At 39.8% G+C, this 23,692-nt stretch overlaps 1 protein-coding gene across 1 annotated transcript in view; it reads right to left on the bottom strand.

Moving 5' to 3' along the window:
* Positions 1–23,692, bottom strand: part of cope (COPI coat complex subunit epsilon) — a 46,254-nt gene that overhangs the window by 10,976 nt on the left and 11,586 nt on the right. The window contains exons 5-8 of the mRNA XM_034179832.1: positions 21,748–21,801; positions 21,412–21,493; positions 15,873–16,028; positions 12,705–12,773 (exon numbers count right to left, since the gene is read on the bottom strand). Coding sequence (XP_034035723.1) covers positions 12,705–12,773; positions 15,873–16,028; positions 21,412–21,493; positions 21,748–21,801 — 361 coding nt within the window. The remainder of the gene's footprint in view (positions 1–12,704; positions 12,774–15,872; positions 16,029–21,411; positions 21,494–21,747; positions 21,802–23,692) is intronic.

Raw genomic sequence — 23,692 nt, 5'->3', positions numbered from 1 at the left:
TGAAGTCATTACTAGTTAAAGTTAATGGAATACTCAGCTCAATAGAGCTCTGACTCTTTGTCAGCCTGGCTACAGTGCTGAAAAGAAACCTGGGGTTGTTCTTATTTTCTTCAATTAGTGATGTGTAGAAAGATGTCCTAGCTTTACGGAGGGCTTTTTTATAGAGCAACAGACTCTTTTTCCAGGCTAAGTGAAGATCTTCTAAATTAGTGAGACGCCATTTCCTCTCCAACTTACGGGTTATCTGCTTTAAGCTACAAGTTTGTGAGTTATACCACGGAGTCAGGCACTTCTGATTTAAAGCTCTCTTTTTTAGAGGAGCTACAGCATCCAAAGTTGTCTTCAATGAGGATGTAAAACTATTGACGAGATACTCTATCTCACTTACAGAGTTTAGGTAGCTACTCTGCACTGTGTTGGTATATGGCATTAGAGAACATAAAGAAGGAATCATATCCTTAAACCTAGTTACAGCGCTTTCTGAAAGACTTCTAGTGTAATGAAACTTATTCCCCACTGCTGGGTAGTCCATCAGAGTAAATGTAAATGTTATTAAGAAATGATCAGACAGAAGGGAGTTTTCAGGGAATACTGTTAAGTCTTCTATTTCCATACCATAAGTCAGAACAAGATCTAAGATATGATTAAAGTGGTGGGTGGACTCATTTACTTTTTGAGCAAAGCCAATAGAGTCTAATAATAGATTAAATGCAGTGTTGAGGCTGTCATTCTCAGCATCTGTGTGGATGTTAAAATCGCCCACTATAATTATCTTATCTGAGCTAAGCACTAAGTCAGACAAAAGGTCTGAAAATTCACAGAGAAACTCACAGTAATGACCAGGTGGACGATAGATAATAACAAATAAAACTGGTTTTTGGGACTTCCAATTTGGATGGACAAGACTAAGAGTCAAGCTTTCAAATGAATTAAAGCTCTGTCTGGGTTTTTGATTAATTAATAAGCTGGAATGGAAGATTGCTGCTAATCGTCCGCCCCGGCCCGTGCTACGAGCATTCTGACAGTTAGTGTGACTCGGGGGTGTTGACTCATTTAAACTAACACATTCATCCTGCTGTAACCAGGTTTCTGTAAGGCAGAATAAATCAATATGTTGATCAATTATTATATCATTTACCAACAGGGACTTAGAAGAGAGAGACCTAATGTTTAATAGACCACATTTAACTGTTTTAGTCTGTGGTGCAGTTGAAGGTGCTATATTATTTTTTCTTTTTGAATTTTTATGCTTAAATAGATTTTTGCTGGTTATTGGTAGTCTGGGAGCAGGCACCGTCTCTACGGGGATGGGGTAATGAGGGGATGGCAGGGGGAGAGAAGCTGCAGAGAGGTGTGTAAGACTACAACTCTGCTTCCTGGTCCCAATCCTGGATAGTCACGGTTTGGAGGATTTAAGAAAATTGGCCAGATTTCTAGAAATGAGAGCTGCTCCATCCAAAGTGGGATGGATGCCGTCTCTCCTAACAAGACCAGGTTTTCCCCAGAAGCTTTGCCAATTATCTATGAAGCCCACCTCATTTTTTGGACACCACTCAGACAGCCAGCAATTCAAGGAGAACATGCGGCTAAACATGTCACTCCCGGTCTGATTGGGGAGGGGCCCAGAGAAAACTACAGAGTCCGACATTGTTTTTGCAAAGTTACACACCGATTTAATGTTAATTTTAGTGACCTCCGATTGGCGTAACCAGGTGTCATTACTGCCGACGTGAATTACAATCTTACCAAATTTACGCTTAGCCTTAGCCAGCAGTTTCAAATTTCCTTCAATGTCGCCTGCTCTGGCCCCCGGAAGACAATTGACTATGGTTGCTGGTGTCGCTAACTTCACATTTCGCAAAACAGAGTCACCAATAACCAGAGTTTGATCCTCGGCGGGTGTGTCGTCGAGTGGGGAAAAACGGTTAGAGATGTGAACGGGTTGGCGGTGTACACGGGGCTTCTGTTTAGGGCTACGCTTCCTCCTCACAGTCACCCAGTCGGCCTGCTTTCCCGGCTGCTCGGGATCTGCCAGGGGGAAACTAACGGCGGCTAAGCTACCTTGGTCCGCACCGACTACAGGGGCCTGGCTAGCTGTAGAATTTTCCACGGTGCGGAGCCGAGTCTCCAATTCGCCCAGCCTGGCCTCCAAAGCTACGAATAAGCTACACTTATTACAAGTACCGTTACTGCTAAAGGAGGCCGAGGAATAACTAAACATTTCACACCCAGAGCAGAAAAGTGCGGGAGAGACAGGAGAAGCCGCCATGCTAAATCGGCTAAGAGCTAGTAGCTACGCTAAGCTAGCGGATTCCTAAAAACACGCAAAGTGAATAATGTGTAAATAATTTAGAGGTGATTCAGCAGGAGTGCTTTAGTTAAGGCACGTAAAGATTACACTGGGAAACAAATCGTAATCTAGATAACTAGATCAATCTAACTGCGCAGATTAAACAGCTAACAGATACAGAAAAACACCGCTGTGCTCCGGAACAGGAAGTGATACAATACCGCAGTGAGAGCCAACCACTCGCGACCACATACAAGTTTGTGGAGATTGGATGTACTATTAACAGATTGTGCTTTCATTTGCGTGATCACACAGTTTTGCATAGTGGTGTGAACATAGCTTAAGCGGGACCAAAATCTTCCAGAACCACAGCAGTATACTGCAACTTCCAGACCATGAGCTACAGCAAATCCAAATATGGTCAGTCCTCATCATCTGACACAGTTTTCTAGATTGTAAAACGAGAATAGCAACACTCTCCTGTCGAACAACAATGTTCGTTTCATCATATTTATATGGAAAAAATGGGTGATTAAAAAAATGTGATTTTGGTAGCATGCAAATATGAAGAACATCAACAATATTTCCTCTCTGTCCCTTGTTGCATAGTGTCAGTTTTTGACACTTATGATAAGCATCATCATTTCTATATTATAATAGCCAAGTGGCCTCTGTGTGCATGCACGTGGATGGCTTTGATCACGGCAACACTAGGGAGAGCTGACATTTCCCGTTTGGTATGCTTATGTATTTTGGGTCAAGGATTAACACTGCAAAAACGGGAAGTTGATAGGATAAATATTTTTGGAGAAATTAGCGATTTTAGCTATCCAGTAGACATTGGACATTGTGCTGCAATGCGCCAGGGAGTTCAGGGTTTTGATGTTTTAAATGTTATTGTGGTTCATGTTAGTTTAACTGTGTTGTCAGTGTTATTTATTGTGTTTTTGTAGTTCATTTGGTTGAGTCAGTTTAGTTAAAAGTGTTATGTTCCTGTTCCTTGTCACCAATCCTGTTTGTGATATTCATGGACAGGACATCAAGGTGTAGTCGGGGGAGGAGAGTCTACAGTTTGGTGCGTTGAGTGTCTCATCACTGCTTTTTGCAGACAGTGTGGTCCTGTTGGTTTCATCAGCCTGTGATCTCAAACACTCACTGGTTCACAGCAGAGTGTGAAGCGGCTGGGCTGAGGATCAGCACCTCTAAATCTGAGGCCGTGGTTCTCAGCAGGAAACCAATGCACTGCCTACTCCGGGTAGGGAATACGGTCTTGCCCCAAGTGAAGGAGTTCAAGTACCTCGGGCTCTGGTTGATGAGTGAGGGGACAATGGAGCATGAGATTGGCCGGAAAATCTGCGCAGCAGGGGCAGTGTTGCATTCACTCTACTTTACTGTTGTGACAAAAAAGGGAGCTGAGCCAGAAGGTGAAGCTCTCCATCTACCAGTCAATCTTCATTCCTACTCTCACCTATGGTCATGACTGAAAGAACTAGATTCCGGGTACAGGCAGCCGAAATGGGCTTCCTTAGGAGGGTGGCTGGTGTCTCCCTTAGAGACAGGGTGACAAGTTCAGTCATCTGTGGGGAACTCAGAGTAGACCCACTGCTCCTTCGCATTGAAAGGAGCCAGTTGAGGTGGTTTGGGCATAAAACATTAGCAAAAAAAAAAAAAAAAAAAACACTGAACAATGGACATGGATATTTACAGTAGTGTTCAGAATAATAGTAGTGCTATGTGTCTTAAAAAGATTAATCCAGGTTTTGAGTATATTTCTTATTGTTACATGGGAAACAAGGTACCAGTAGATTCAGTAGATTCTCACAAATCCAACAAGACCAGGCATTCATGATTTGCACACTCTTAAGGGTATGAAATTGGACTATTAGAAAAAAAAGTAGAAAAGGGGGTGTTCACAATAATAGTAGTGTGGCATTCAGTCAGTGAGTTCATCAATTTTGTGGAACAAACAGGTGTGAATCAGGTGTCCCCTATTTAAGGATGAAGCCAGCACTTGTTGAACATGCTTTTCTCTTTGAAAGCCTGAGGATAATGGTACGTTCAAGACAGCGTAGTTTGATTAAAAAATTGATTGGAGAGGGGAAAACTTATACGCAGGTGCAAAAAATTATAGGCTGTTCATCTACAATGATCTCCAAAGCTTTAAATGGACAAAAAAACCAGAGATGCGTGGAAGAAAACGGAAAACAACCATCAAAATGGATAGAAGAATAACCAGAATGGCAAAGACTCACCCACTGATCAGCTCCAGGATGATCAAAGACAGTCTGGAGTTACCTGTAAGTGCTGTGACAGTTAGAAGACGCCTGTGTGAAGCTAATTTGTTTGCAAGAATCCCCCGCAAAGTCCCTCTATTAAATAAAAGACGTGCAGAAGAGGTTACAATTTGCCAAAGAACACATCAACTGGCCTAAAGAGAAATGGAGGAATATTTTCTGGACTGATGAGAGTAAAATTGTTCTTTTTGGGTCCAAGGGCCGCAGACAGTTTGTGAGACGACCCCCAAACTCTTAATTCAAGCCACAGTTCACAGTGAAGACAGTGAAGCATGGTGGTGCAAGCATCATGATATGGGCATGTTTCTCCTACTATGGTGTTGGGCCTATATATCGCATACCAGGTATCATGGATCAGTTTGGATATATCAAAATACTTGAAGAGGTCATGTTGCCTTATGCTGAAGAGGCAAATTAATTGGCCTCTACTGGTGGTTGGCTCTCACTGCGGTATTGTATCACTTCCTGTTGCGGAGCACAGCGGTGTTTTGCTGTATCTGTTAGCTGTTTAATCTGCGCAACTAGATTGATCTAGTTAACTAGATAACGATTTGTTTCACAGTGTAATCTTCACGTGCCTTAACTAAAGCACTCCCTCTGCTGAATCACCTCTAAATTATTTACACATTACTCACTTTGTGTGTTTTTAGGAATCTGCTAGCTTAGCGCAGCTACTAGCTCTTAGCCGATTTAGCATGGAGGCTTCTCCTGTCTCTCCTGCACTTTTCTGCTCTGGGTGTGAAATGTTTAGTTATTCCTCGGCCTCCTTTAGCAGTAATGGTACTTGTAATAAGTGTAGCTTATTCGTAGCTTTGGAGGCCAGGCTGGGCAAATTGGAGACTCGGCTCCGCACCGTGGAAAATTCTACAGCTAGCCAGGCCCCTGTAGTCGGTGCGGACCAACGTAGCTTAGCCGCCGTTAGTTTCCCCCTGGCAGATCCCGAGCAGCCGGGAAAGCAGGCCGACTGGGTGACTGTGAGGAGGAAGCGTAGTTCTAAACAGAAGCCCCGTGTACACCGCCAACCCGTTCACATTTCTAACCATTTTTCCCCACTCGACAACACACCCGCCGAGGATCAAACTCTGGATACTGGCGACTCTGTTTTGAGAAATGTGAAGTTAGCGACACCAGCAACCATAGTCAATTGTCTTCCGGGGGCCAGAGCAGGCGACATTGAAAGAAATTTGAAACTGCTGGCTAAGGCTAAGCGTAAATTTGGTAAGATTGAAATTCACGTCGGCAGTAATGACACCCGGTTACGCCAATCGGAGGTCACAAAAATTAACACTGAATCGGTGTGTAACTTTGCAAAAACAATGTCGGACTCTGTAGTTTTCTCTGGGCCCGTCCCCAATCGGACCGGGAGTGACATGTTTAGCCGCATGTTCTCCTTGAATTGCTGGCTGTCTGAGTGGTGTCCAAAAAATGAGGTGGGCTTCATAGATAATTGGCAAAGCTTCTGGGGAAAACCTGGTCTTGTTAGGAGAGACGGCATCCATCCCACTTTGGATGGAGCAGCTCTCATTTCTAGAAATCTGGCCAATTTTCTTAAATCCTCCAAACCGTGACTATCCAGGGTTGGGACCAGGAAGCAGAGTTGCAGTCTTACACACCTCTCTGCAGCTTCTCTCCCCCTGCCATCCCCTCATTACCCCATCCCCGTAGAGACGGTGCCTACTCCCAGACTACCAATAACCAGCAAAAATCTATTTAAGCATAAAATTCAAAAAGAAAAAATAATATAGCACCTTCAACTGCACCACAGACTAAAACAGTTAAATGTGGTCTATTAAACATTAGGTCTCTCTCTTCTAAGTCCCTGTTAGTAAATGATATAATAATTGATCAACATATTGATTTATTCTGCCTTACAGAAACCTGGTTACATCAGGATGAATATTTTAGTTTAAATGAGTCAACACCCCCGAGTCACACTAACTGCCAGAATGCTCGTAGCACGGGCAGAGGCGGAGGATTAGTAGCAATCTTCCATTCCAGCTTATTAATTAATCAAAAACCCAGACAGAGCTTTAATTCATTTGAAAGCTTGACTCTTAGTCTTGTCCATCCAAATTGGAAGTCCCAAAAACCAGTTTTATTTGTTATTATCTATCGTCCACCTGGTCGTTACTGTGAGTTTCTCTGTGAATTTTCAGACCTTTTGTCTGACTTAGTGCTTAGCTCAGATAAGATAATTATAGTGGGCGATTTTAACATCCACACAGATGCTGAGAATGACAGCCTCAACACTGCATTTAATCTATTATTAGACTCAATTGGCTTTGCTCAAAATGTAAATGAGTCCACCCACCACTTTAATCATATCTTAGATCTTGTTCTGACTTATGGTATGGAAATTGAAGACTTAACAGTATTCCCTGAAAACTCCCTTCTGTCAGATCATTTCTTAATAACATTTACATTTACTCTGATGGACTACCCAGCAGTGGGGAATAAGTTTCATTACACTAGAAGTCTTTCAGAAAGCGCTGTAACTAGGTTTAAGGATATGATTCCTTCTTTATGTTCTCTAATGCCATATACCAACACAGTGCAGAGTAGCTACCTAAACTCTGTAAGTGAGATAGAGTATCTCGTCAATAGTTTTACATCCTCATTGAAGACAACTTTGGATGCTGTAGCTCCTCTGAAAAAGAGAGCTTTAAATCAGAAGTGCCTGACTCCGTGGTATAACTTACAAACTCGCAGCTTAAAGCAGATAACCCGTAAGTTGGAGAGGAAATGGCGTCTCACTAATTTAAAAGATCTTCACTTAGCCTGGAAAAAGAGTCTGTTGCTCTATAAAAAAGCCCTCCGTAAAGCTAGGACATCTTACTACTCATCACTAATTGAAGAAAATAAGAACAACCCCAGGTTTCTTTTCAGCACTGTAGCCAGGCTGACAAAGAGTCAGGCTCTATTGAGCCGAGTATTCCTTTAACTTTAACTAGTAATGACTTGACTTTCTTTGCTAATAAAATTTTAACTATTAGAGAAAAAATTACTCATAACCATCCCAAACACGTATCGTTATCTTTGGCTGCTTTCAGTGATGCTGGTATTTGGTTAGACCCTTTCTCTCCGATTGTTCTGAGTTATTTTCATTAGTTACTTCATCCAAACCATCAACATGTCTATTAGACCCCATTCCTACCAGGCTGCTCAAGGAAGCCCTACCATTATTTAATGCTTCGATCTTAAATATGATCAATCTATCTTTATTAGTTGGCTATGTACCACAGGCTTTTAAGGTGGCAGTAATTAAACCATTACTTAAAAAGCCATCACTTGACCCAGCTATCTTAGCTAATTATAGGCCAATCTCCAACCTTCCTTTTCTCTCAAAAATTCTTGAAAGGGTAGTTGTAAAACAGCTAACTGATCATCTGCAGAGGAATGGTCTATTTGAGGAGTTTCAGTCAGGTTTTAGAATTCATCATAGTACAGAAACAGCATTAGTGAAGGTTACAAATGATCTTATGGCCTCAGACAGTGGACTCACCTCTGTGCTTGTTCTGTTAGACCTCAGTGCTGCTTTTGATACTGTTGACCATAAAATTTTATTACAGAGATTAGAGCATGCCATAGGTATTAAAGGCACTGCGCTGCGGTGGTTTGAATCATATTTATCTAATAGATTACAATTTGTTCATGTAAATGGGGAATCTTCTTCACAGACTAAGGTTAATTATGGAGTTCCACAAGGTTCTGTGCTAGGACCAATTTTATTCACTTTATGCATGCTTCCCTTAGGCAGTATTATTAGACGGCATTGCTTAAATTTTCATTGTTATGCAGATGATACCCAGCTTTATCTAACCATGAAGCCAGAGGACACACACCAATTAGCTAAACTGCAGGATTGTCTTACAGACATAAAGACATGGATGACCTCTAATTTCTTGCTTTTAAACTCAGATAAAACTGAAGTTATTGTACTTGGCCCCACAAATCTTAGAAACATGGTGTCTAACCAGATCTTTACTCTGGATGGCATTACCCTGACCTCTAGTAATACTGTGAGAAATCTTGGAGTCATTTTTGATCAGGATATGTCATTCAATGCGCATATTAAACAAATATGTAGGACTGCTTTTTTGCATTTACGCAATATCTCTAAAATTAGAAAGGTCTTGTCTCAGAGTGATGCTGAAAAACTAATTCATGCATTTATTTCCTCTAGGCTGGACTATTGTAATTCATTATTATCAGGTTGTCCTAAAAGTTCCCTGAAAAGCCTTCAGTTAATTCAAAATGCTGCAGCTAGAGTACTAACGGGGACTAGAAGGAGAGAGCATATCTCACCCATATTGGCCTCTCTTCATTGGCTTCCTGTTAATTCTAGAATAGATTTTAAAATTCTTCTTCTTACTTATAAGGTTTTGAATAATCAGGTCCCATCTTATCTTAGGGACCTCATAGTACCATATCACCCCAATAGAGCGCTTCGCTCTCAGACTGCAGGCTTACTTGTAGTTCCTAGGGTTTGTAAGAGTAGAATGGGAGGCAGAGCCTTCAGCTTTCAGGCTCCTCTCCTGTGGAACCAGCTCCCAATTCAGATCAGGGAGACAGACACCCTCTCTACTTTTAAGATTAGGCTTAAAAGTTTCCTTTTTGCTAAAGCTTATAGTTAGGGCTGGATCAGGTGACCCTGAACCATTCCTTAGTTATGCTGCTATAGACTTAGACTGCTGGGGGGTTCCCATGATGCACTGAGTGTTTCTTTCTCTTTTTGCTCTGTATGCACCACTCTGCATTTAATCATTAGTGATTGATCTCAGCTCCCCTCCACAGCATGTCTTTTTCCTGGTTCTCTCCCTCAGCCCCAACCAGTCCCAGCAGAAGACTGCCCCTTCCTGAGCCTGGTTCTGCTGGAGGTTTCTTCCTGTTAAAAGGGAGTTTTTCCTTCCCACTGTCGCCAAGTGCTTGCTCACAGGGGGTCGTTTTGACCGTTGGGGTTTTTCCGTAATTATTGTATGGCCTTGCCTTACAATATAAAGCACCTTGGGGCAACTGTTTGTTGTGATTTGGCGCTATATAAATAAAATTGATTGATTGATTGAAGAGGACATGCCCTTGAAATGGGTGTTTCAACAAGACAATGACCAAAAGCACACTAGTAAACGACCAAAATGTTGGTTCCAAACCAACAAAATTAATGCCTCGCAGATGTCAAATCATGAAAAACTGTGGTTATACAACTAAATAGTAGTTTAGTGATTCACAGGATTGCTAAAAAAGCAGTTTGAACACAATAGTGTTGAGTTTGTAGCATCAACAGCAGATGCTACTATTATTGTGAACACCCCCTTTTCTACTTTTTTTTTTTTTTTTTTTACTAATAGCCCAATTTCATAGCCTGAAGAGTGTGCATATCATGAATGCTTGGTCTTGTTGGATTTGTGAGAACCTACTGAATCTACTTGTACCTTGTTTCCCATGTAACAATAAGAAATATACTCAAAACCTGGATTAATCTTTTTAGTTACATAGCACTACTATCATTCTGAACACTACTGTACATTCTGGACTCACACTCCAATCCAGCAGGGGTGGTAAATCATCTATATATTAAAAGTGTGAGTGCATGTGTGCGTGCGTTTTATTTAGTAAGCTCAATGCAAGTACATAACAGAATTAGAAATACGTTAAAAAAATACATGGATGACACAAGAAAGTGAAAACACTTAATGTGGTCCATTTAAAAATCAAATGACAAAATAGAAGTAAAAATTAAATAAACAATAATAACAATAACTATAATACTGATAATAATAATACCGTGTATATGATAACAAGAACCAAAACACATAAATACATTAAGACAGTAAATTAACATTAAAAAATGACATAATTAACAGGAAATAAAAGGGTTGAGTTCTTTTTGATAAACTGTTGAGGTCTCAGGTTCTAAAAACATTGTGGACTCATATGGCATTCCAACTCATTGTAGAAACTTTGCACAATTTATTATCACGCTTGAAAAATGTGAGCTACCTATTTTCTAAACACTACCCAATCTAGAGCCCGTAGATCCCAATGGGCAACACACTAATTTATTTTATTTTATATTTGTTTATGGTGTTCATAGAGTCAAACAGAAAGCCTTTGCCATTTTGGAACTGTGGCTTCTTCCAAACACAGTAGACTGTAAAATCAGTAAATGGCCAATTCCTAATCTGTATTGTCTTGAGGATTAAGTTTGCATGCAGAGAATGGTCAGTATAGTCCATCCATCCATTTTCTTCCGCTTTATCCGGAGTCGGGTCGCGGGGGCAGCAGCTCAAGCAAAGCCGCCCAGGCCAGGTCAGTATATGGTCAGTATAGTGAAGTTCAAAAAAAAAAAAAAAACTGAGCACAGGAGTAATCATTGTTTATCACAGCTGCAAACATGTCCATGATAATTCCGAGTCCATCATGAAGACTGTATTAAAGTTCATCAAATGTCATGTAGATAATCAAATCTTTATCTTATGAACATTGAACTCAGGGTGTATTACTCTCACACAGCACGAAAGACAGTGATATGCTTTTACAGCGCATCTAGAAAGTATTCATAGCGCTTCAGTTTTTCCACTTTTTGTTGCATTACAGCCTTATTCCAAAATGGAGTAAATTCATTTTAGCTCAAAATGCTACTCCTAACACCCTAGAACAACAAAAAGGTTGTTTTTTTTTTTCTTTGCAAATTTACAAAAAAGCGTCGGTGCACAGCTATTTTCAGATCTCTCCAGAGATATTAAATGTGATTCAGGTCTGGGCTCTGGCTGGCCACTCAAGGCCATTCATGGAGTTGTCCTGAAGCCACTCCTTTGATATCTTGGCAGTGTGCTTCGAGTAATTGTCCTGCTGAAAGATGAACCATCACCCCAGTCTGAGGTTAAAAGCGCTCTGGAGCAGGTTTTCATCTAGGATGGCTCTGTTCATTGCTGCATTCATGTTTCCCTCAATCCTGACTAGTCACCCAGTTCCTGCCACTGAAAAACATCCCCACAGCATGACGCTGCCATCACCATGCTTCACTGTAGGGATGGTGCCTGGTTTCCTACAAACATGACACCTGGCATTCACACCAAAGAGTTCAATCTTTGACTCATCAGACCAGAGAATTTTGTTTCTCATGGTCTGAGAGTCCTTCAGGTGCCTTTTAGCAAACTCCAGGCGGACTGCCATGTGTCTTTTACAAAGGAGTGGCTTCTGTCTGGCCACTCTACCATACAGGCCTGATTGGTGGATTGCTACAGAGATGGTTGTCCTTCTAGAAGTTTCTCTTTTCTCCACAGAGGAATGCTGGAGCTCTGACAAGAGTGACTATTGGGTTTTTGGTCACCTCCCTATCTATGGCCCTCTATCACGATTGCTCAGTTCAGACGGGCAGCCAGCTCCAGGAAGAGCCCTGGTGGATCTGAAATTCTGTCAGTTATGGATGATGGAGGCCACTGTGCTCATTGGGACCTTCAAAGCAGCAGAAATGTTTCTGTACCATTCTTCAGATTTGTGCCTCGAGACAGTCCTATCTCTGAGGTCTACAGACAATTCCTTTGACTTCATGCTTGGTGTGTGCTCCGACATGCACTGTCAACTGTGGAACCTTATATGTAGACAGGTGTGTGCCTTTCCAATTCATGTCCAATCAACTGAATTTACCCCAGGTGGACTCCAATTAAGCTGCAGAAATATCTCAAGGATGATCAGTGGAAACAGGATGCACCTGAGCTCAATTTTGAGCTTCATGGCAAAAGGCTGTGTATACTGAAACATGTGATTTCTTAGTTTTAAAAAAACTTTTTCACATAGTCATTATGGGGTATTGTATGTAGAATTTGGGGGAAAAAAATGAATTTCATCCATTTTTGAATAAGACCATAACATAACAAAATGTGGAAAAAGGGGCATGCTGTGAATACTTTCCGGATGTACAGTAAACGTAGAAGATAATGCTGAATGCATTCTACAGGTTTTGCCAAAACAAAGAAACAGGTATTCAGATAGATCTATCACTCTTAAGCAGAGTTATGATATTACTCTTGGCAGAAGCCTTGATTTTTATATGACAAGCTATAAGAACTTATAGCTGTTTACGCAGTGATCTCATTAAAACTATGGGTCCAAAGTCTCACCTCCGGAGCTTTGCTTAGGTGCTGGGTTAGCACAACAAGATTGATCAAAGTCTCAGGGTGGCTGCTATCCTGAAAGTAGAAAAACAAAAAAATGAGACAGAAACAACATGAGGAACATACAGTCACAATGCAAACTGCAACAGAAACACAAGAGTGGAGACTAGTTCGTAAAAGTATCTGCTCCAAAGCCTGTTTCTTAGCTCTGAATTATGCATTAATCCTCTCATTTCATGGGGGTACAATTTTTATGTCATGCTACACCCTAATACAGGCATCTTCCATGAACAGAAGTGTGGCCATTGTTTAAACAATATACGTTTCTATGCACAGAACAGTCTTTTTTTTTTTTTAATCTGTGTGAATTCCAACTCTGCACAGATCTATACTGTGAGATAAATTTTGGCCCAACATTGCCACACACAGCATAGCACAGTGAAAATTCATTGCACCCATAAGAGGCGATATCAGCGGCCAAACTTGTGATTATGTAATATCCTGTTATGCCATTTATTCTAGTCACCAATCAAGCACTCATTCCTGCGATCACTTCTCTACTTCTTAAGTGAGATGTTCGTGTCTTTCTTTGGGGCATTACACAAACCAATAATATAATATATACAGACATCCTGCCAATCAAATATCAGTAATATGTATATACCTAAAGATAAAGGCCACAATATATATCCATCTACACTGTAATCCTACTTACAGTAGTGTTCAGAATAATAGTAGTGCTATGTGACTAAAAAGATTAATCCAGGTTTTGAGTATATTTCTTATTGTTACATGGGAAACAAGGTACCAGTAGATTCAGTAGTCTCACAAATCCAACAAGACCAAGCAGTCATGATATGCACACTCTTAAGGCTATGAAATTGGGCTATTAGTAAAAAAAAAAAAGTAGAAAAGGGGGTGTTCACAATAATAGTAGCATCTGCTGTTGACGTTACAAACTCAAAACTATTATGTTCAAACTGCTTTTTTAGCAATCCTGTAAATCACTAAACTAGTATTTAGTTGTATAACCACAGTTTTTCATGATTTCTTCACATCTTGCGAGGCATTAATTTTGTTGGTTTGGAACCAAGATTTTGCTCGTGTACAAGTGTGCTTGGAGTCATTGTCTTGATGAAACACCCATTTCAAGGGCATGTCTTCTTCAGCATAAGGCAACATGACCTCTTCAAGTATTTTGACATATCCAAACTGATCCATGATACCTGGTATGCAATATATAGGCCCAACACCATAGCAGGATGAACATGCCCATATCATGATGCTTGCACCACCATGCTTCACTGTCTTCACTGTGAACTGTGGCTTGAATTAAGAGTTTGGGGGTCATCTCACAAACTGTCTGTGGCCCTTGGACCCAAATAGAGTCCACAACATCAGTCCACAAAATATTCCTCCATTTCTCTTTAGGCCAGTTGATGTGTTCTTTGGCAAATTGTAACCTCTTCTGCATGTCTTTTATTTAACAGAGGGACTTTGCGGGGGATTCTTGCAAATACATTAGCTTCACACAGGCGTCTTCTAACTGTCACAGCACTTACAGGTAACTCCAGACTGTCTTTGGTCATCCTGGAGCTGATCAATGGGTGAGTCTTTGCCATTCTGGTTATTCTTCTATTTTGATGGTTGTTCTCCGTTTTCTTCCACGCATCTCTGGTTTTTTGTCCATTTTAAAGCACTGCAGATCACTGTAGATGAACAGCCTATAATTTTTTGCACCTGCGTATAAGTTTTCCCCTCTCCAATCAACTTTTTAATCAAACTACGCTGTTCTTCTGAACAATGTCTTGAACGTCCCATTTTCCTCAGGCTTTCAAAGAGAAAAGCATGTTCAACAGGTGCTGGCTTCATCCTTAAATAGGGGACACCTGAGTCACACCTGTTTGTTCCACAAAATTGATGAACTCACTGACTGAATGCCACACTACTATTATTGTGAACACCCCCTTTTCTACCTTTTTTTTTTTTTACTAATAGCCCAATTTCATAGCCTTAAGAGTGTGCATATCATGAATGCTTGGTCTTGTTGGATTTGTGAGAATCTACTGAATCTTCTGGGACCTTGTTTCCCATGTAACAATAAAAAATATACTCAAAACCTGGATTAATCTTTTTAGTCACATAGCACTACTATTATTCTGAACACTACTGTATGAAGAAAATAACAATAAAAAATGTCCTTGGGGAAAAAAAAAAAAAAAAAAATATATATATATATATATATATATATATATATATATATATATATATATCAGACATGACTTGATTACATGGCAGTAACCTGGTCAAACCCTTGAGTTATCTATTACGGCCCAACTCTCAAAACTGTGGATTACAATAATGTATGTGGCGCCATCTGCTGTTAAAAGGCAAGAAGTTGAATTTACATTGCACTTCTCGTGGGAAGCCTCCACTGAACTTGAAATGCTTACTCTCATTTTTCACAGCAGTAGTACTGCAACTTATGTCTTGGAAATACCAGACTTAACAGCTTACTCTGAAATCATTTTAAATGAATCTTGTAATTTAACGTTTATTTAACCAGGTTAGTCCCATTGAAATCAAGACCTCTTTTACAAGGGAGACGTGGACAATTCTCAAGTTTCCAGTTCACCTATCCCACATGTTTTAAGATGTAGGAGGAAGCCGGAGCATCTGGATGCAAACACGGGGAGAACATGCAAACTCCACACAGAAAGACCACAGGTGGGAATCGATCCCATGACCTTCTTGCTGTGAGGCAAGAAGGTTGTCAACATGTTCTGGTGATACACTTTGATCAATATTACAAGACACCTGAGGTAGATTATCAAGGTGCTACCACACAAGGCACTCAACTGCACACCAGGAGTAAATTTGGGTGAGGGACGTTGATCAAAGGGAACTGAGTGATTTTCTTTTCTGGTTGGAGAACTGAACCTATGACCCACAAGCCCTGTTCTCTAATCTTTAGGTTATCACTTACAATGTACACCACCAATCTTTCTTTCTTTGTTAAGTTGGCATAAATTAAAAATTTATATGAACCCATGGTCATTCCCAGAAGCATGTCATTGACCTGTTTACCATAATAAACACAAACAGTAGTTTATGCATGCTCCCAAGTTCACACCGCACACACAAAAGTGACAATGAACACAGATGAGATCTGACCTTGTCAAGGGCCTCCTGCAGCACTCCCTCAGCCTCCTCCCACTTGTTTTGAGCCATGTAACAGGCTGCCTGCCCATTGAGAAGCAGCAGTGTTGATGAGTACTTGTCAGACATCTCCTGGAAAATGTAGTAAGCATCTTGGAGCTTTTCTCCACCCTGGTACAAGCACGATGATAAAATGATCAAATGTGAGCAATCAATATTAGTACCCTAAACGCAACACTGTTTGTACATTTGAATTAGGGGTAGAATGAAGTGGCTTTTTCTGGGCCGATACAATACTAATTGTTGGAGACCAAAAACAGCTATTTGAAACAAATACCTGGAGTGTTAAAAAAAAAAAAAAAAAAAAAAAGTGTCAAAATTCAGAATAACACAAAACTTCTTGAATTCCTGAAGTGCATTGCATCATGTTTAATTCACAAAACCTTGCAACATGACCTGCACACAAGATGCGCAGGGACCTATAACCTCATGTCTGTACACTACTATCCCGGTCTGTCGGACAGTAGCATTCAGTGCTGCTAGGCTGAACTCAAGATGTTCAACAAATTAGGTGTGTGCGGAACACTGCTAAAGACCAGAAAGCAGTTACAGTCTTCAAATTTCAAAAGGGTTGTATGGGTAATTGGCCATTTTCTCCATATGATGAGCCCTTCTCAGATATCAATGGGTCTATGCAAAGCAGAATAAAATAAACTAGCGTGTTGCCCATGGGATCCACGGGCTCTTGATTGGGGAGTGTTTATAAAATAGGTAGCAAGCTGACATTTTTCAAGTGCAGTAATAAATTATGCAAACTTTCTATAATGAGTTGAATAGTTTGTGACCGTGAGTCCAGAATGTTTTTAGAACCTTAGACCTCAATAGTTTTTAGGAACTTAACCCTTTTATTTCCTGTTAACTGCTTATATTTTTTAAATGTGAATTTACTGTCTTAATGTATTTATAAATTGATTAGGCTCTTGTTATCATATACACTATTATTATTATTATTTATCATTATTGTTGTTATCATCAGTATTATTATTGTTGTTATTATCATCAGTATTATTATTATTAGTAGTAGTATGTGTTTTTTTACTTCTATTTTGTCATTTGATTTTTAAATGGAATTTTGTATGGAAGTTATACAAATGCAAGCACGCAAAGATTTTTGGCTTTGTCGCAAGCAGGTGATTTTATTTTTGCACACTCACAAACAGACGATGGCAGAAGACATCAAAAGCACTACATTCTCACTCATGGTAAGAACAACATGACACTTAACTAAACTGACTAAACCAACTGAACTACCAAAAACACATTAAATCAATAACACAAGACTGTTAAACTAACATGAACCACAAAAACAACATTTAAAATCCCAAAACCCCATGGTGCATTGTAGCACAACGTCCACTGTTCATTTTTATTAGGTAATATCGCTAATTTCTCAAAAAATATTAATCATATCAATTTTGTAAATCTTATTTACATATGGGCTGCTGCTACAAATTGATTTCAAAATTTTTATTTATTTGTTTTGTATTTTAACAGTGACAACTGCTTTTCATATGCAGTGGTGGGCACAGCTAATCAAAAAGTTAGCTTCGATAACAGCTAATCGGCTAACTGAAAAGTTATTTTATGAAGCTAAACCGATAAACCACCCAAAAAAAAAAAATTATCTGAAGCTACAGCTAACTGATAACTTTTAGTATCGTCTCCGGTACACTTGCAACTACTAACAAGCTGATTTTGAGCTTTAACATCATGATCGCTTCTGGCAGCATCAAAGGCAACCACAAACTCAAACAATGAGCCAGTACTTCTGTCTTTGTGGGCCCTGCCCACTGCTAGAAGTTTCTGTTTACTACATAGCTTGCAGCAGTGAAGCAGTTGAGAAGAGCAGCTAAACTCAACTCTACATAGACACGAAATACGCCATTATTCCTTAACAGCATATAGCAGTGTCGCTGTGAGGCAGAGGTCTTGGGGAAAAAAGCAGCTTTGAATTATGATTTTGATTTATAAAACAAATTAATCCAGATAGAATAACTCCATTAATGTTAATTCTGTCATTTGTACAAAGTTAAAATATAACACGTTTTATTTTAAATAATGCACTAATTCTGAAGTTTTGTAGCAAACACAGACAGATGCCAAAGGGATTATGGGTAAAATGAGCCTCCGCTAACACTGATTGGTTGACTCATTCAGTCTATGTAAACACCAACACACACCTCACATTAATGTGTTGGTGTTTACACCAAGACAACCATCTGATATAACCGGGGTCAAAATAAATAGAACACTGCCATCTACTGGCAGCCAGATGCTCAGACCCTAATACATAATCCTTTGCGCATCAGAGAGTTGCTGCAGTTTAAACAGCACAGAGAGAATCCACGACAACAATTGAAAATGAACATTATACAACCAAAATGTACAACCCCAATTCTAATGAAGTTGGGATGTTGTGTAAAATGTAAATAAAAACAGAATACAATGATTTGCAAATCCTCTTCAACCTATATTCAACTGAATACACCACAAAGACAAGATATTTAATGTCCAAACTGATAAACTTTATTGTTTTTGTGCAAATATTTGCTCATTTTGAAATGGATGCCTGCAACACATTTCAAAAAAGTTGGGACAGTGGTGTGTTTACCACTGTGTTACATCACCTTTTCTTCTAACAGCACTCAATAAGCATTTGGGAACTGAGGACACTAATTGTTGAAGCTTTGTAGGTGAAATTCCTTCCCATTCTTGCTTGATGTACGATTTCAGTTGTTGAACAGTCTGGGGTCTCTGTTGTCGTATTTTGCACTTCATAATGCGCCACACATTTTCAATGGATGACAGGTCTGGACTGCAGACACGTGCAGAATGTGGCTTGGCATTGTCTTGCTGAAATAAGCAGGGACGTCCCTGAAAAAGACGTTGCTTGGATGGCAGGATGTGTTACTCCAAAACCCGCATGTACCTTTCAGCATTGATGGTGCCATCACAGATGTGTAAGTTGCCCATGCCATGGGCACTAAAACACCCCTATACCATCACAGATGCTGGCTTTTGAACTTTGCGCTGGTAAAAATCTGGATGGTCTTTTTCCTCTTTTGTCCAGAGGACACGACATCCATGATTTCCAAAAGCAATTTGAAATGTGGAGTCAGACCACAGCACACTTTTCCACTTTGCGTCTGTCCATTTCAAATGAGCTTCGGTCCAGTGAAGGCGGGGGCATTTCTGGATGTTGTTGATGTATGGCTTTCACTTTGCATGGTAGAGTTTTAACTTGCACTTGAAGATGTAGCAATGAACTGTGTTAACGGTTTTCAGAAGTGTTCCTGAGCCCACATGGTAAGATCCTTTACACAATGATGTCGGATTTAATGCAGTGTCGCCTGAGGGACCGAAGGTCACGGGCATTCAATGTTGGTTTTCGGCCTTGCCGCTTACATGTAGAAAGTTCTCCAGATTCTCTGAATCTTCTGATTATATTACAAACTGTAGATGATGGAATCCCTAAATTCCTTGCAATTGACCTCTGAGAAACATTGTTCTTAAACTGTTGGATTATTTTTTCATGCAGATGTTCACAAAGTGGTGATCCTCACCCCATCTTTGCTTGTGAATGGCTGAGGCTTTTGAGGATGCTTCTTTTATACCCAATTATGACACACACATTTCCAATTAGGTGTTCTTTGAGCATTCATCAACTTTCCCATTCTTTTATTGCCCCGTCCCAACTTTTTTGAAATGTGTTGCAGGTATCCATTTCAAAATGACCAAATATTTGCACAAACACAACAAAGTTTATCAGTTTGAACATTAAATATCTTGTCTTTGTGGTGTATTCAACTGAATATTGGTTGAAGAGGATTTGCAAATCATTGTATTCTGTTTTTATTTACATTTTACACAATGGCCCAACTTCATTGGAATTGGGGTTGTACATTTTTATTTCTTTTCATCAGCTGCAGCAAGAGGCTGCAACTCTCTGGCGTGCAAAGGACTGTGAGATATCGCAATACTTTGGGCAAATGCTGCCATGAACACTACTGGCCAGGAGATGGCAGAAGAGACCCTGAAAACTTGCTAAAACAAATATTCCAAATAAATAACGTTACGTTACGCTACGTTTAAGATGCGTGGAATTTAATAAACGCAAACTGAATTTCAGACATCTTATATATATTACTCTGGAACAAAGAGGACAGACAGTGTTTGACATAAACAAGACATTAAAGTGCAAACAGGAAGCGAATGCAGCTCACAATGATTCCAAGTGAAAATAATGGAGAAGCAACCTGAGCTTCTTCTGTCATTTTTACATAAAACAAACAATAACAACGTCTATAAACCCAGAGAATATATTCACGAGAGTTTTAGGCACAATATACAAAGGGTTTAATGCTGTTGTCCGTGCGGAGCCTGATCAGAGCATCTCAAATACATTTCTCCTGTCGTGAATATATTGAGATTGCCCATAATGCACTTTGTGGAGACAGCATGTCCACACTAAAACCTTCAAAATTAGTGCATTACTTTAAAACTAAAACATAACTGATATTTTCACTTTATAAAACTTCAGAAGTGACGTTAATTTAAATAACTTGTCCAAAACTAGTTTGGTTAAAATTTTAACTGTATGCCTCTAGATGACTTGGATGATATTGCCAGTAAGTCAGTATGGGGTAAAAAAAAAAAAAAAAAAAAAAAAAAAAAAAAAAAAAAAAAAAAAGAGCTTTTTTTTCTGTGACCAGTTCTCCTTTGTCTGCAGAGGATAAAGCAGTTTCCCCTGGAACTAGCTCTCCTCTGTTTGCAAAGGATAGAACTGTACATCTACTATTAAACATTTAACAGGTAGGTACTCAAATCTTTAATATCAGGCTTCATAAATGTTTGTAACTATTAAGCTTTGTTCACCACGCCTGCAAAAATATGTTAGCGTTCTAAAAATGATCGGACCAAAATTTATCGGAAGATAATTAGTCCGCTGATGGTTTTCAAAATGATCAGAAAAGCTAATCCGACAGCGAAAACATTAGCTTCGATAATTAGCGGTTAGCGGATTAGCAGAACTGTGCCCACCACTGGTCATATGGAATACTGTTACATTTATCAGTCCTGTTTCATCAGAGTCCTGATGAAGATGAAGTTTTTACATCGAAACATCAGTCCGTCTTGTGTTTAGCACCTTTAATCATTTTTTTTTGCACAGACATCTGTGTTGCACCATTTTTCCTTTTTTCCTCAAGTTTCATCCTGACCTGGTTGCACCAGATTATTGTGCTTTTGGCAAAAGTGCGGAGAATGTTTTCTTTTTACTTATTGTATCTTTATTTAGCTATTTATTTATTTAGTCATTTGCAGATAACACGACAAACAGAAATCAACTTTCCTCAGTGTATAGTAGACAGACAACACCAATGGCAGTGAACACCAAGAAAGTACTGAAGGGCTTACAAATAATTTAACAATTATTTTTATTAACTCATCAACTGTATCTGTTGGTATTGTTACAGATGAATGCTGCTGGCCTTACCACAGAAATATTAACCCAAGCTGTACACAGTTGGGTTAGCGTAGCATCCTCATCCTGTTCTTGCATCTTTTTCAGCTCTTTCCTGTATCAGAGTGTGGAGTAATTACAGAAACACTACTGCAAATTAAACATTTCCAAACATCACAAAAACAAAAAGCATAAGAAAAGTCACTATTTCAATATTGGCCCAGACTTAATAATATATAGGGTAAGTGTATACACTGTCCAATATTAATGCATTGAAAAACCTCCAAGACATTTTCCATGAGTATTCAAACGCCGTATTTGACATAATGACAGAATGCAAATCATTCATGTGTTTAAATTTCTCCATACCTTGCCAGGTCAATGCGATCCAGACTCAGCAGTACTTGAATGGTCATAGCCATGCTGAAAAATAGCACATACAAGTAATTCAGTTTTGCCTGTATCAGGAATATATATATATATATATATATATATATATATATATATATATGCAATTTCTCCTACTTATAAAGATGAGAGGTCTGTAATTTTCAACATAGGTACACTTCAACTGTGAGAGACAAAATGAGAAAAAAAAAAATCCAGGAAATCACATTGTAGGATTTTTAAAGAATTTATTTGTAAATTATGGTGGAAAATAAGTATTTTGTCAATAACAAAAATTCAACTCAGTACTTTGTAACAATCTTTGTTGGCAATGACAGAGGTCAAACGTTTCCTGTAAGTTTTCACCAGGTTTGCACACACTGTAGCTGGTATTTTGGCCCATTCCTCCATGCAGATCTCCTCTAGAGCAGTGATGTTTTGGGGCTGTCGCTGGGCAACAGGGACTTTCAACTCCCTCAACAAATTTTCTATGGGGTTGAGGTCTGGAGACTGGCTTGGCCACTCCAGAACCTTGAAATGCTTTTTATGGAGCCACTCCTTCATTTCCTGAGGGGTGTGTTTGGGATCACTGTCATGCTGGAAGACCCAGCCACATTGCATCTTCAATGCTCACACTGAAGGAAGGAGGTTTTGGCTTAAAATCTCACGATACATGGCCTCCTTTGTCCCCTTTGCAGAAAAATAGCCCCAAAGCATGATGTTTCCACTCCTATGCTTCACAGTAGATATGGTGTTCTTGGAATGCAACTCAGCATTCTTCTTACTCCAAACACGACGAGTTGAGTTTTTACCAAAATGTTCTATTTTGGTTTCATCTGACCACATGATATTCTCCCAGTCCTCTTCTGGATCATCCATATGCTCTCTGGCAAACTTCAGACGGGCCTGGACACGTACTGGCTTAAGCAGGACGACACGCCTGGCACTGCAGGATTTGAATCCCTCTCTGCGTAGTGTGTAGCTTTTGTTACTTTGGTCCCAGCTCTCTGCAGGTCATTCATCAGGTCCCTCCGTGTAGTTCTGGGATTTTTGTTCACTGTTCTCATGATCATTTTTCACGGGATGACATCTTACGTGCAGCCCCAGATCGAAGGAGATTATCAATGGTCTTTATGTCTTCCATTTTCTTAAAATTGCTCCCACAGTTGATTTCTTCACACCAACCTGCTTGACTATTGTCGACTCACTCTTCTCAGCCTGGTGCAGGTCTACAATGTTCTTCCTGGTGTCCTTTGACAGCTCTTTGGTCTTGGCCATAGTTGAGTTTGGAGTCTGACAGTTTGAGGCTGTGGACAGGTGTCTTTTATACAGATAATGGAATCCAACAGATGCCATTAATACAGGTAATAGGTGGAAGACAGAAGAGCTTCTTAAAGAAGAAGTTACAGGTCTGTGAGAGCCAGAAATCTTGCTTGTTTGTGAGTGACCAAATATGAGGTTTATTAGAAAACTAACCGGCAGTTTTATAAAAATAAATAAATAAATAAATAACTATATGGATTTGAATCACGTGCGATTACACCAGACATGCTTGAACCCTCGTGCGCATGCGTGAGTTTTTTCACGCGTGTCGGTGAAGTCATTCGCCTGTGGGCAGGCTTTGAGTGAACACTGGTCTAGCCCTCTCGGCTGAAATCCTTTGTCTGAGACGCTGCTGGAAACGGCGCGCGTTGCTTTATCAAACTTTTTTCATGACCTGTGAGGGATATCCGAGTGGACACTATTCGAGAAATTCAGCTGGTTCTCGGTGAAAAGTTTAACGGCTGATGAGAGATTGTGGAGTTTCTTTCGCTTTAAGGACAGCTCACAAAGTGGATCGGCGCGGTCGGAGGTGGCGTCCGTCTGGCTGTTTCGAGCTGAAAACATCCTAATTTAAGGCTCTGTTCACCCAGGTCGTCGTCAGAGA

Source organism: Thalassophryne amazonica, chromosome 10 (genome assembly GCF_902500255.1).
Source record: "Thalassophryne amazonica chromosome 10, fThaAma1.1, whole genome shotgun sequence".
NCBI classification, from domain to species: domain Eukaryota; kingdom Metazoa; phylum Chordata; class Actinopteri; order Batrachoidiformes; family Batrachoididae; genus Thalassophryne; species Thalassophryne amazonica.
This window is presented reverse-complemented; position numbering and strand designations above follow the sequence as displayed.